Here is a 13,666-nt window from a genome sequence, read left to right on the forward strand (position 1 = left end):
TTTTCCTATTTTTTTTTTTCTTGTATTTAATATTTTTTAAGTAAAAAAATAATACAAAAACAGAAGATGTCTTTTACCCACAGTTGCCACACGATGGCAGCATTATTAAATAAGTTTAGAGCTTGCAGTCAGAAAATGGAAAGTGAGAGTTATATGTTTGGGAATGTGAAGAAATGCACTTTCATGTAAAAGAAAGCCCAAGAAACCTAATCTGGCCATTATTATTGGTATGGAATCTAATTCACAGGTCTACGTTTTAAATTTACTAAATTCATTGACTGAAATATTATTCCTTGCAACAATAGTTAAGGTACAGTATTATAATACAGTATATGAAAACACAAATGTAAAAAAACTCAAATTTACATTGAATTAAATACTAAATACATGTGATTTAAAATATTTTGTCTTAAATCTATGAATTTGTCAGCATAACGTTTTTAAAATATAAAATATATTAAAACTTATTGTTATTATCATTACTTATTTTATTTATTTATATCTTATTACACTATAGTTCAAGTCAGAATGAGCCTGTTGTTTTATTTTTGTTTACAGTAAATATGTTCAGCTCTTATTTCACCCACAATTTAAAATAGTGTATTAATTTTAAGTGAGCATACTGTAACTTAAAACAGTTTGTATTTACAACTTCTTAACAAAGCAAACGTTTATTAAGTAATTAAAACCTTCTTAATAAAGTTCCGTTGACTCAAAATAATTAGTTGTATTAATTACATGTTAGGGTTCACATTACTAGGAAAATGTTAGGAAACCGATTGCTTTAAAATGATCAAGTAAGCTAAACTAAAACTTTTAAATAAAGACAAAAACGAATACCTACTCCCAGGGCCATTTGTATCAAAGTTGATATCTAACATCATGTTGGTGTTTTGTAACATCTAATTTTTCTCAACCCCCAACCTGGAGGACTAGGACATACACAACCATGCACTACAGACAATTTAGCTTACCCAGTTCACCTGTACCGCATGTCTTTGGACTGTGGGGGAAACCAGAGAACCCGGAGGAATCCCACCTCAACACGGGGAGAACATGCAAACAGAAATGTCAACTGACCCAGCCCGGGCTCAATCCAGCGACCTCCTTGCTGTGAGGCGACAGCGCTACCTACTGCACCACCATGCTATCCTAAAAGCAATTTTATTATATTATATAGCATTCATGTACTGCAAAAAAAAACAAAAAAAACATAACACTTTATAACAAGTCATTTTCACCAAGGTTTAATTTAATAACAATAATAATTAGTATTATTTATTTATTCATTTATTTATTTATTATATAAATATTATTTTAATTATTATTATTAAATAAATATTTTTAGAAACTATTATATGATCATAAAATTATTACATGTATTAATATATAATAATATATTAATATATTTATCAATTTGAACATCAAAAAATTGAAAAAGATTTCAGATTTATTATGCCTATGTCTGATTATGCTTAAGCTTTAATTCTTCCACCTGTTTCCCTCATTACCAATCTCTATCATTATCATACTTTTGACACATGACCACTCAAAAGTTGTAAATACATATTATTGTAAGTCGAGATCACTTAAATCAATTTAGTTAAAGTACTTAATGTGCTAAAAAGTTGTTTAAATATTGTAAGGTGACCTATTCATAATAAGTTAACTGCACTTAATTTTATTAGTGAGAACAGCTATTGTTTTTTACAGTATATATTATGACACTTTATTTTCACAGATGAATTATTCTGCTTGAAATGCTTTAAAATTATTCTTTTAATTGGATGCAGATCCAACAAGACTTTAACCCATCTTTAATGCATTGACAAGATTCAGCGGTTTTATGTCTTTTATTTAAAAAATTAAAATTAAAGTGCTTTTATGTACATTATAATAAAAACAACAAAAAACAGTAGTGATGTATAATACAAAAAAATACATTTCACAACGTTTTTTTATACATTGGCAGCAAAATGTACAAATACACCTTTACATTAAAGTTTACAAGACATTAACTTACAATAGGTCAGAGCATCTTGGTGCGCCATTATAAAGAATGTATCTGAGGATTGAAGAGTATCCGACCACCGCAGTCCAGCAACTCTTATGTCTGAGTCAGTTCAGCACTGAAATATGTGACTATGACTGTCTATACATGACTAAATCTACCGCTTGTAGATAGCAGCCGATGTATAGTGAAGTTTTCACATTGTCTAATCGGTAAAACGACACGCTATAGTGATAATAATCAGATGCTTTACTGGAAAAATTAAATTATTTTTGCATGATATTTTAAAAATGATATTTAAACAGAGGTCTGAGTATATGCATAAAACAGCTATATTAATACAAATGCATTTTATCCTTTTTTGTGCTTTAAATATATTCTGTGTGTTTTTTTTTTTGTGTGTGTGTGATTGATATATTTATATATATAAAATGGGACCTCTGTAGATATTAATCAGCACAGTGGAGACATACCCTCGCAGTGGACTGTTGAACAGACGTCCATTCAATATACAGTGGTTTGCGACTTTAAATGTACAAGTTAATTCTATACTGTGTAGTCCACCAGAGCAGACATGCATGTGAGGTTTGCGTTTTCGTTCACGTGTTCGAGTCTACAAGAGTGTGTACATTTGCTTTCCTGCACAACATTTGAGTCACAAAATCTAGCTTGGAGGCATTAACACAACCACTGAGTTTGTACTTTCAACAGCAACGTCATGAGAATATTCACTCCCAGACACTTTCACGTCAGAACCTTTGCCACATTCTGTGCAAATACAACAGAAACAAATTAAATAAAACAACAAAAATGCATTCTGGTTAGAAAAACAAAAAGCAGAATGTCACAACGACCTCCCCCATACACATACAATTGTACAACTTTGTTTGCAAAGTCATTGTCAGATTTGTCAAAGTAAATGTTCTGCTATCAAACATTCAGCATGAATTTAAATAAGACACTGAAAGAATAATTTCGGAACACTTTCAATCAATACGTAACTACATTCACAATACAAATGATCTTTAAAGATCGATGGCGATGAACTATTACACACTTGGGTGGTGCAATATACAATGCTCGTCTTTGGGAATTGTGTTGACTGTGGAAATGCAATTTGTAAAAAAGTATTATTATAATTATTTTAGCTTGTGTGTTCTTAACTATACATTTGTACATCAATCCTTACTGTATGTTGATGCTTTGCTTGCTTACATGTGTGTGCCTTGTGTGGTTTTCATCCCCAAGTAGTTTACTGTTTGATAATCGCACTACTACGACACTCCTGACTGTTTCATATACACATTTGTCATGGCTCCCATCCGAAAAAAACATTTGTTAGCCTGCTTCGACTTAAGGTGTTTTAGTGAACATGGCACTTTTTCATGGAAAAAAAATCTGCTGGTCACTTTTACACTCTTCAGGAGCATAGATCTAATAGCATAATATTGGCATGTAAAGTCTTCTGTCCGAATGCAAATTCATCATTTGAATTCACAACGTGGCGATATAAATGTCTGAGAGAAGTACACTTTCGAGGCAAGAGAACAGAGCTCTTGAAAGATCTGTATTTGTCAGAGATGGTTCACTAAAATCTTTTGGCACAACAACCAATTTAGGTAAACAATATTCAAGACACGTTTGGTCACTTCCGTTGACAGCATTTGCATAACTGTAAGTGATAGTCATGCTGAAATTGAAATTTCTGCAATCATTTACTCGCCCTCATGCTGTTCCAAACCTGACTTTCTTCCACAGGGAGATATTTCGACGATTTCTTTTCTTATCCAAACTTCTAAAATAAAAAAAAGTCCAAAACAAATACACAAACAGTTTGGTACAACATAAGGGAGAGTAAATGATGAGTGATTTGTATTTTTATTTTTGGGTGAACCTTTCTTTTAATTACAGTACAGTGGTTCTCAACCATGGTCCAACTTAAAATGCTTGAAAGATTAACTTTTAATTAGCATTAAATTAAGGCAATACATACAACAGTACAAATCAGTTTACAGTGCTCAGCATATAGATGTACACCCCTCACAAATCACAAATATCTTTTTTATTTGATATTTTTAATAGGAAGCTTTACAATATTATATTTGTGCATATACATTAGATTAGTCAGTACTGAAGCCAAATCTGGAACTTATCTTACAAAATAACTTACGATAATGGTCCAAAAACTAGTACAGCTAAATTTATGTTATACAAAAAAAAGTAATAAAAATTTTAAAAAGAGGTAAAATCATAAGAAGCAAAAAAAAAAAAAAAAAGAAAATATATTGTAGTTTGTATTTTATTTTTGCAATATTTTGCTTGAATTTAATAGTTTTATCTTTCAATTTCTTAATATGTTTGGTGACTAAAATATTATTTTAATAAATATATTTGGTTACTAAATCTGTTATGTTTTAATGCACCAAAATACTTACCTATATTCACGGAGAAACGGATAAAAATATAAATTTTCAAAATGGAGTATACTCAATTATGCTGAGCACTGTATATGTATCATAATTAACTCCATTTTTTATTTTGTCTTTGATAAACCTGAAGTAAAAAAAATAAAACAAATAAATATCAAGAAATGAGAAAGCCTTATTTCAGAAAGAGAAGTCATCAGACCTTCGGGTAATCTTGTGGAAAATAGTGACTTAGAGACCTTGTTTACACCTGATATTACAGTGGATTTTGGTCAAGCAGAAAAGGGAGACATTGCTCTTTGTACTTGGCTTTTAAATCTTTTTGAAGCTTATACTTGGCTTTTTAAAGTCTTTTTTGTCCATTTGTTTAGATTACTTCTGTGGATGGATGTTTTGGGGTTTTCTTTTGATCTAATATTTCAAATACGTGTGCAATTTACAAATAATGACAACTGAACACAAACAACTGAAAACAATATAGAGAATATCACCTTTCTGTTCCTACCCTAATAGGCACAAAACTTTATAAAACAATGAAGATTTGCATTTAAAACAAGAATGGTAAGAGAACACTGTGCTTTTTTACAAAACTTCAGTTAGACTGCAGGTTTTAAATCCAATCTGGTTAGCATTCTTTAACAACAGGCCCTGTAATGTTTAAAAAGGATTTCATAAGTCAGAGAGGAGGATGTATTAGCTGTTTGAATGCATCTGACCACATGAGTGTTCATACTAGAAAAACAATAAATAAGCCGGTAGCTAGCTCTCTGCAACTCTCACATGGTCGTCCACTGAAGCAAAGCTAAGGCTGTTGTTGGAAGTGGTATTAGTTAGACTAGCAGAGGGTGCTTAACCTGCGGTCTGTGTGGTTCCTAATGCCCCAGTATATTGATGGGGACTCTATACTGCTCAGTAAGTGCCGTGTAATGGCCTCTCATTAAAATTGAGGTCCTGACTCTCTGTGGTCGTTAAAAATCACTGGATGTCCTTCGAAAAAGAGTAGGGGTTTAACCCCAGCATCCTAGCCAAATCTGCCTACTGGCCTCTGTCTATCATGGCCTCCTAACTATTCCCATATCATAACTGGCTTCATCACTCTGTCTCCTCTCCACTAATCAGCTGGTGTGTGGTGTGCAGGCAGGTGCAATAAGGCTGCTGTCGCATCCTCCAGGTGGATGCTGCACACTGGCGATGGATGATCCAAAAAATGTGTTAAGCGCTTTGAGTGTCCAGAAAGACGCTATATAAATGTAAGGATTTATTAATAACGGTTAAATGTGAGTGGACAAAAAATCTCATGAAGAAAAGTAACAATTTTGCATATTGTCTGAAAAAAGTTGAATTGATAAGTATTAGAATAAAAAGTATGATTTCAAAAGGAGGTGTGCCACCAAATGTAACCCTGCCTATACCACCCAACCCGCTCCGAGCTAGGATTGAATCAGCGACTTTCTACATCGGTTTCAGTTGCTTTAACAAGGAGGCTAAGGACCATGGCCACTAGCGTATGTTGCTAAAGCACCTTTAGAGGCCAGAGGAGTGAGGTTTACCTGCACAGCATTTCACTTGCTGGCCTCCGCTACACTTAGCCCCCTAAACATCACTCCCATCTGGATCATGGCACCAATGTAAAACTGTATCTTAGGTGTAAACAGGGCCTTAAAGTCATAATGGTCATAATGGCTGAGAACCACTGCTTTTAATTATCTGTAATTCTTATTAATGATTGCAACTGATTTCAGTTGGGGGAACAAAGATCAGAAACATTCACATTTCTGTATCATCAGAATGTCATTTTTGCCTTGGACGTACTTCTAGTATTGCTAACATGCCTTCTTTGGAGTCCTCTACACACTGAATATCCAGCGGGCTCTTTATATACCTCAATCTCACTTGCATACTTGATTTAACGTGTGTACCTCTGAGAAGCTGTGTGGAATACTGAGGTCGTGGCATCACTTATTGTACTAGGACAGCTGTGCTGTTTGTTAGCTCTCTACATGATGCTTCTCCTTTAAGTGATTTGCATAGTATGCCTGCTATATGTGCTGAGGTTGTGATGACACACTGCGCTTGAGGTTTCGCATAAATCATCAAAGCTTCAATACACCTCAAGTATTATGTTGAAATGTCAGCTAATCATCTCACGTCAGGCACTATGTTTAGCACAACTAAAATTGGACTTTTCGTCTTCTCTTTGCAGGACGGCCAACTCTACGCGGGATGAGATGGGAGCATGACAGGTTAGTGAACCCTGAGGGCATCATATTGCTTTAACGCAGATGCCACCAGACATTTTGGGACAGACAGGTAGGGGGCGGGACGACTGGAACAGCGTGCCTCGCAAAATGCCCATCGTACTGTACTGTATACCTTGCGTCCCGCTCGCCGTGGCTCTGGGTGCTTCACAGACTTGGCAGTGACTGAGAAATGTGAACAGATCACCAAGACAAAATGAGAGGAGACAAAGTGCAAAATAAAACCCAGTGATGGTTACGTTTCCAGTCGATTTTCAGTCTGTCCCTCTCTTGGTGCTGTTCAGTTCAGAGGCCACTATTTTTTTAACAGTCTTCCCAATACCGACTTAAACAATGGAGTCTTTAATCTCCGAGCCTAGTCGTACCCGAGGCCGCGGGCAAGTGGGTGAGATCTCCACATGGCTCTCCTTTAAGTTAACAGTCAACAGTCTCTTTTCAGACTCTGAGAAGCTCTTGCTGTTTTCGGGAGAGGAACATTCGTGGGTTGGAGTGCTGCAGATGTAGTTGTCATTAAGAGTCTGGTAGCCCTTGTGGTCGGACACTGAGGGCGGGATGTTGTTGCCATTTAACGGAAGGCTTTCAGTGTGCTTCCCTGGAATTCGCGGCTTCTTCTGTTGCATGTTAGGACACTCGCCTTCCTTTAACATGGACTTCATCCTATCTCGATTCCTGTACGCCACAAAAAGCGACAGCACTACTAGGGAGAACACGAGTAAGGCACACACAACAATCAGCTCATTCCAGTATGTTTTGGTTTTTTGTGGTGACCACGTTTCGCCAGGTAGAATAGTCTCTCCTTGGGTCACCTGCTGTGTTCGGGAACGTCCAGTCAGGGTGGTGCTTTCGTGCTCCGCTTTAACACAGTAACTGGCTAGAAGTTGCCGATAGTTGCCTTCTTCGGACCAACACGCGTAGTTTTCCTGCCTGTCCACTTGGGCTACAACCACCAGGCCGCCATCAGGACTTGGGTAGACAAAACGCTCTGCGGTATCACTGTACTCCCATCGTCTTGCAGCTAAATTGGATAGCAGTTTGCAGGGTAGAACTGTAAATGTGTTTGCTGGGATTTCTACCACATGGCATGCTGGAACACCTGTGGGTTAGATGGTTTTATTAGTTACTAATAAATCAAAGATTTAAACTTGCTTATTTGCAAACCACCGTGCAACTGCTTCAATTACTTGCAGGCTAACAGAGCTTGTTGCCGGAGGCGTTATGTAAATGCCATAGTGCTTTTGTAACTGGCAGAGCTTGCCTAAGCCTCATGCACTCGATGCTACTTTGTGGTTGGTTGAAGATAAAGTCTTTAAATATTGATTCATGCTGAGTTTAGGTGTTCAAAGCATGGCTGTTACTTACGTGGTCTTCCTGAACGGGGACTGGGCATTTTGCAAATGGCAGTGTTGGCATCTTCTACATCTTGTTGCCATTGACTAGGAAGTAAAAATCAGAGTTATGGCTCAAATTTAATATATAAAGAATTGCTTCAAAAGATACAAAAGTTTAGGGTTAGTAGGATTTTTTTAATGAAATCAATATTTATATTTTCCTAGTATGCATTACAGTTTTTTCAATTGCTTTAACTCAATTCTCAATATTTATATTTTTCAAAACAATAAGTTTAGATCTCTAAGCCCTTAGCTATTGTTGACTTCAAAGTGGCATTTCTCATTGATTTAAGCAAATTGCAAATGCTTTGGCGCATGTGTAGAAACAGCAAGTACAATTGTCTGTCGTTTGGACAAAACTAATTGTCATTGGGCTTGTTGATCAAAACTGATGAGTTGATTCTCATTTAAACTGTCAAACTCTACACAACTTCTCAATCATTTTTTATCGTGTAAGCCATCACACTCACAACTGTTTATTCAATTAACATTTGTATGAGCACATGTTTACACCATAAGTATCTGATATTGACATTGTTTTTAATGTCTGCTAAATTGGTAATTGACCTGTTGCAATACAATTTGTGTTATCTATTTATCATCCAAGTTTAGTAGCAATAGCCCACATCACAATCACTACATTCATAAATTCTGAACTGCAGTGACATGCTTGTGGAAGAGCAATTGGAAGAAGTGTAATCTCTGGCAAGGCCAACAAGAGCGACAGGCTGTCCACCAAAAATATATATATTTTTTTCATGGATGATATTTTGTAGTTTTTGTGTGTGTGTGTATGTGTGTGTTTGTGGAAACAGAAGAAATCTGAAATATACAGTATATGGGACAAGCAAGATGGGACAAGCAAGATTGCATTTTGCATGCAATACATTTGTACACAAATAAATGTACTGTATAAATGCAAATATAATTTTTTATGTACTACTGACTCTTCTCAACAAGTATCAGAATTTTTAAAGCTTAATTTCCACGATTGACTGTCTTGGTGAAAAAACAACTGTTTTGAGCAGTGTGGCTCACACAATGACAAATGCACTTTATGTTTTGGTGGCTTAGGCCAAATTACTGACACTATGACTTGGTTTTGAAGCATGAATGAAATGTTTTGGAGGAGTAAATACATTTTGCAGACATGTGATAAAGTTCTGAAGTTCCAGCAAACAGTTTTAAGATTTGCACTCACAGTTTAGAGAATGTTAAGACTATTTTGAAAAAATGTGTCAAAGCAACTGAGAAAACCTGTAATACCAACATGTATTCTTTTGGTTTCTCAGCCCAATAATAATAAAAAAAAAAATGAGTACAGATTAAAAGAATAAATAGTTATCTGTATTGGGCTATTGACAATTACCAAAAACAAAAAATCAATATCTACATGTTCTAAAGAAGCTGTATTCATTTTAAATAAATGCTTTCATTTTGAACTTCTTATTCATTTTTTTCAAATATATATATTTAAATGAAAATTAGTTTCATCTTAAACTGTCCTGATTATAATAAATATAATTAAATGTCAATGCTGTCAAATTGAAGTAATATGATAACAAAAATCATGACTAACAAAAATCGTTTTAAATATCAGTAAAATGTGATAAAAAAATAGTTTGATATTTAAAATAATATGGTTGAAATGCATGATAATTAAAAATTAATAATGTACTTTTATACAATAGTTTTATATATATTTTTTTCATCTAATTTTTTTTAATATATACTAAACATATTTGTTTTAGGATTATGATACACTTTAATTCATTCTGAAAAAAAAATGTATATAAAATATGTGTCATATATATATATATATATATATATATATATATATATATATGTGTGTGTGTGTGTGTGTGTATGTCTATATATATATATATATATGTATTTAATCTTAAACTGTCCTTATTATAATAAATAAACATAAATTATTATGTCAATGCTGTCAAATTGAAGTAACATGGTGCATCCAAAATGCAGAGAGAAAAAAGCCTGAATGTCTCAATTAATGTGTCTCAAGGACAAACGAATAATTTATTATTTTAAATATCAGTGAAATTTCATGTAAATTTGGTTGATATTTAAAATATTATGGTTGCAATACATGATATACAGTTAAAGTTAGAATTATTAGCTACCTTTGATTTTTTTTCTTTTTTAAATATTTCCCAAATTATGTTTAACAGAGAAAGAATTATTTCACAGTATGTCTGATAATATTTTTTCTTTTAGAGAAAGTCTACCTTGTTTTATTTTTTATTTTTGCTAGAATAAAAGCAGATTTTTATTTTTTAAAACCATATTAGGATCAAAATTATTAGCCCCTTTAAACTGTATTTTTTCAGATTATCTACAGAACAAACCATTGTTATACAATAACTTGTCTAATTACCATAACCTGCGTAGTTAACCTAATAAACCTAGTTAAGCCTTTAAATGTCACTTTAAGCTGTATAGAAGTGTCTTGAAAAATATTTAGTAAAATATTATCTACTGTCATCATGACAAAGGTAAAATAAATCAGTTATTGGAAATGAGTTATTAAAACTATTTGTTTAAAAATGTGTTGAAGAAATCTTCTCTCGATTAAACAGACATTGGGGAAAAAATTAACAAGGGGATAATAATTCTGACTTCAACTGTATCTAAATGAATAACCTACTCTGAGGTTTATAAATGATTTTTTTTTTCATTAAATTTTTTTTTCAATATTTTTAAACTGATTTGTTTTAAAATAATGTTAGACTCATTAGTAGATTTTTTTTCCTGTGGTACTTGCATTCATGAATTTTCTAAACTTGTTGGTATGCTGATTGGTGTGAATGCAGTAGTTCAACAAGTAACATAAAAATACTAACCTCTTAGAGGACGCATGCTTGACATTAGAACACTGCTTCCCTGTCCAGGCGCAGTATGGGTCTCTAGACAGCACACACTCTCCACAGCTCTGGTAGTTAGAGCAGTTGGCAAGAGGGATTTCCACCAGCCCAGAATAGCTGGACACAAACAACAGTCCCTGTAGGAAATGCAAACAAAACAGAAATGAGACACCTTCTTAAAACAAAAAATCATACTTCCAATGCAGAAAGCAGCTTGGTACACATACAGTAAATGCTAATAGATGATAATTGCAGTGAAAGCGGTATTAATCCTTTTTAAAATAGTTCTTACAGTGTAACGCATAGACAGAGTACAATATAGACAGAGCAGACACTGTTTGTTTCCCATCTGTTCGCTTTTCCCAAGAGAGAAAACATGGACGCAATTATCTCCTTTCCAGGCCTCTGTATCTCTACAGCTGAAGGGTCTCTTTGTCGGCCATGCAGTCATTTCACTAAAGCATTACGTTCTCTAGTGTGCATAACAAGTACAAAGAATGTAAATGAGTTTAAGAAGAAAATGAAGTACCTTCTCATCATCCAGTTCGATGTGCTGCACGGATTGAGGCTCAGGAAAAATCACCAGCTCTTCAATGATATACATCTTGTTTTTAACGTTGATGGCTTTGTGGATTCTGCCGTCATCTAAAACATAAGCCAAATTGATGTGAGATGATGTGCTTGAGGGCTTGGGTCATTTTGTTGACATGCTGCAAGTGGAAAGTGGCTTGTTGCCATTCAGCAAGGCTAAGAAATGAAGTCTAGCTTAGTGGGAAATGAAGAGAACTCATGAAACTCTTTGAAGCTGGAAGAAAAACAAGATTCTTTGTACTACGCACTATTTGATGCATACATTTTAAGGCCTCTAAATGATCAATAGAATGCTGAAAATCCTGTTATAAAATCTACTAATTGGTTTCTGCCCTCTGATAATTTTCAAGCAAGTAAAAGAGCTTTTGATAAATTCTCAATCTTATTAACTGGAAAAATCTGCACCTTCAGGTCGTGGTTCACATTTTGTTACTGAGTTTTAAAAAGTGTACCTTTATAAACAGAATATACAGTGGGTGATACTTTAAAAGGAGCATTACTGTCGCGAGTCATACCGCTGCCGCACTAAAGGAGTAAAGCCTCGACAAACGACAAGCGACAGACCGAAAGTCATTTAGTTCCAATGGAGGGAGCTGCATGGAATTTCGATTATCTCCATATGAGGAACATTCGGGTTCGATTTAAGCTGCGGATATGTTAGTACTGAATATTAAACGAAGTACAAATGAAGAGATGTATTACAGTGTTGTCCAAGCAGGTCCGTGCACGCCAGATAAGAAATGGTACTTTTTTCATTATTTTTCGAATCAGAAATAAGTCTACATTAAAAAATTAAATTCTATTTATAAACGAGTAATAAAAAAAGATAATTTGTATGTTGTTTCCACAATTACCCCAAAATTTTAAGTGCTATATGAGTTTCTAGTATTCATCCATTTAACAATAGTGAACTCATGAAGAACAAAGGCTCTTGCTTTTGCACTCCTTTATTTCGAACACTGCGAGAACAGCTTCTTTCCCATGGTGCATGACAAAACTGACAATTCTGTGGGACAGCCACAAGGGGGCGTATTCTGACAGTCAAGTCCAAGGCCCAATCTCAATTCTATTTTTGTACCCCTACCCCTTCCCCTTCCCCTTCCCCTTGGCCCTTAAAACTGAGGGTTAAGGGGAAGGGCTTTAAAAATTTCCCTTAAGAATTGGGACAGCACTACACCACCTGCACACATCATCGCAATCTCCTGCTTCATGTGAGATCAGACGATCGTGAATGCTATAGTTATTCAAATTGTGTTATTTATTAATATTTATCTTCAGGAAATAACTGAAGGCATATATTATGTTATCATAACAATATAATGTGGCAATAAGATCGTAACTGTACTGTGTATTTAGACAGTGGCCATATTCATCAATGTAAACACACCAAAAACAACATTAACATTATAGCAGACACTGTAAAAAGCTCATTCCCAGCCACTAGACATTACTGACAGGGTATTCGAGTGTCAATGTTGTGGGTACAGGAGTTAGGGATTATAGAACGTGAAATTTAGCATTTTTTAAAAAAAAGCATGACGGTAAAACATGAACGCGATTATGAATATATTGAAAACGTGTTTTTCTGTCATAAAAATTTGTAATAATGACAAAAAATACTAATTTGTGGATCTCCTTACTTCCGGGTTCAGCAATACTGCCGTTGTGGCAGGTGCATTCTGGGAAATTTTCTTACCCCTTGGTTTCAAGTGTGCTCCTGAAAAATCTTCGTTCGAAGGGCTATTCACCCCTTCCCCATAGCCCCACGCCTTTAAGCTAAAGAGAATTGGGACACTTTGGGAAGGGGAAGGGATAAGGGGTAGAATTGGGATTGGGCCCAAATGTCATGTGCAAAGGTGGCCTAAGAACATGTTTTTAGGTAGAACCGCAGTTTACGACTATGCCTGCCAGGGGACACAAAAGTACGGGATGCGAACAGACAGAAATATCCAGTAGCTGTAAATACCCTGCTACTTGAGAATGAAGATGAAATAATGAGACAAAGCATTATCATTCATTCAATAATCATTAAAAATGTGTTAACAAGCACTACTGTAAATGTGTTAAGTGAAGTGAGGATTCATTTTGGAAAGTAAAATAAAATAAA

At 34.7% G+C, this 13,666-nt stretch overlaps 2 protein-coding genes across 5 annotated transcripts in view; both read right to left on the reverse strand.

Moving 5' to 3' along the window:
• Positions 1 to 13,666, reverse strand: part of LOC147839744 (uncharacterized) — a 512,229-nt gene that overhangs the window by 402,911 nt on the left and 95,652 nt on the right. The gene's annotated exons all lie outside the window — the stretch shown is intronic.
• The window catches only part of sema4ba (sema domain, immunoglobulin domain (Ig), transmembrane domain (TM) and short cytoplasmic domain, (semaphorin) 4Ba), a 160,450-nt gene continuing 148,618 nt past the window's right edge, over positions 1,835 to 13,666 (reverse strand). For 3 of the 4 annotated variants that reach the window (XM_087292621.1, XM_087292620.1, XM_087292622.1), the window contains exons 12-15: positions 11,498 to 11,613; positions 10,948 to 11,105; positions 8,055 to 8,128; positions 1,835 to 7,788 (exon numbers count right to left, since the gene is read on the reverse strand). In XM_087292621.1, the coding sequence (XP_087148747.1) occupies positions 7,022 to 7,788; positions 8,055 to 8,128; positions 10,948 to 11,105; positions 11,498 to 11,613 (1,115 nt within the window). In that variant the 3' untranslated portion in view covers positions 1,835 to 7,021. 4 annotated transcript variants of the gene reach the window in all.

Source organism: Danio rerio, chromosome 18 (assembly GCF_052040795.2).
Source record: "Danio rerio strain M-AB ecotype USA chromosome 18, GRCz13ab, whole genome shotgun sequence".
Lineage (NCBI taxonomy): Eukaryota > Metazoa > Chordata > Actinopteri > Cypriniformes > Danionidae > Danio > Danio rerio.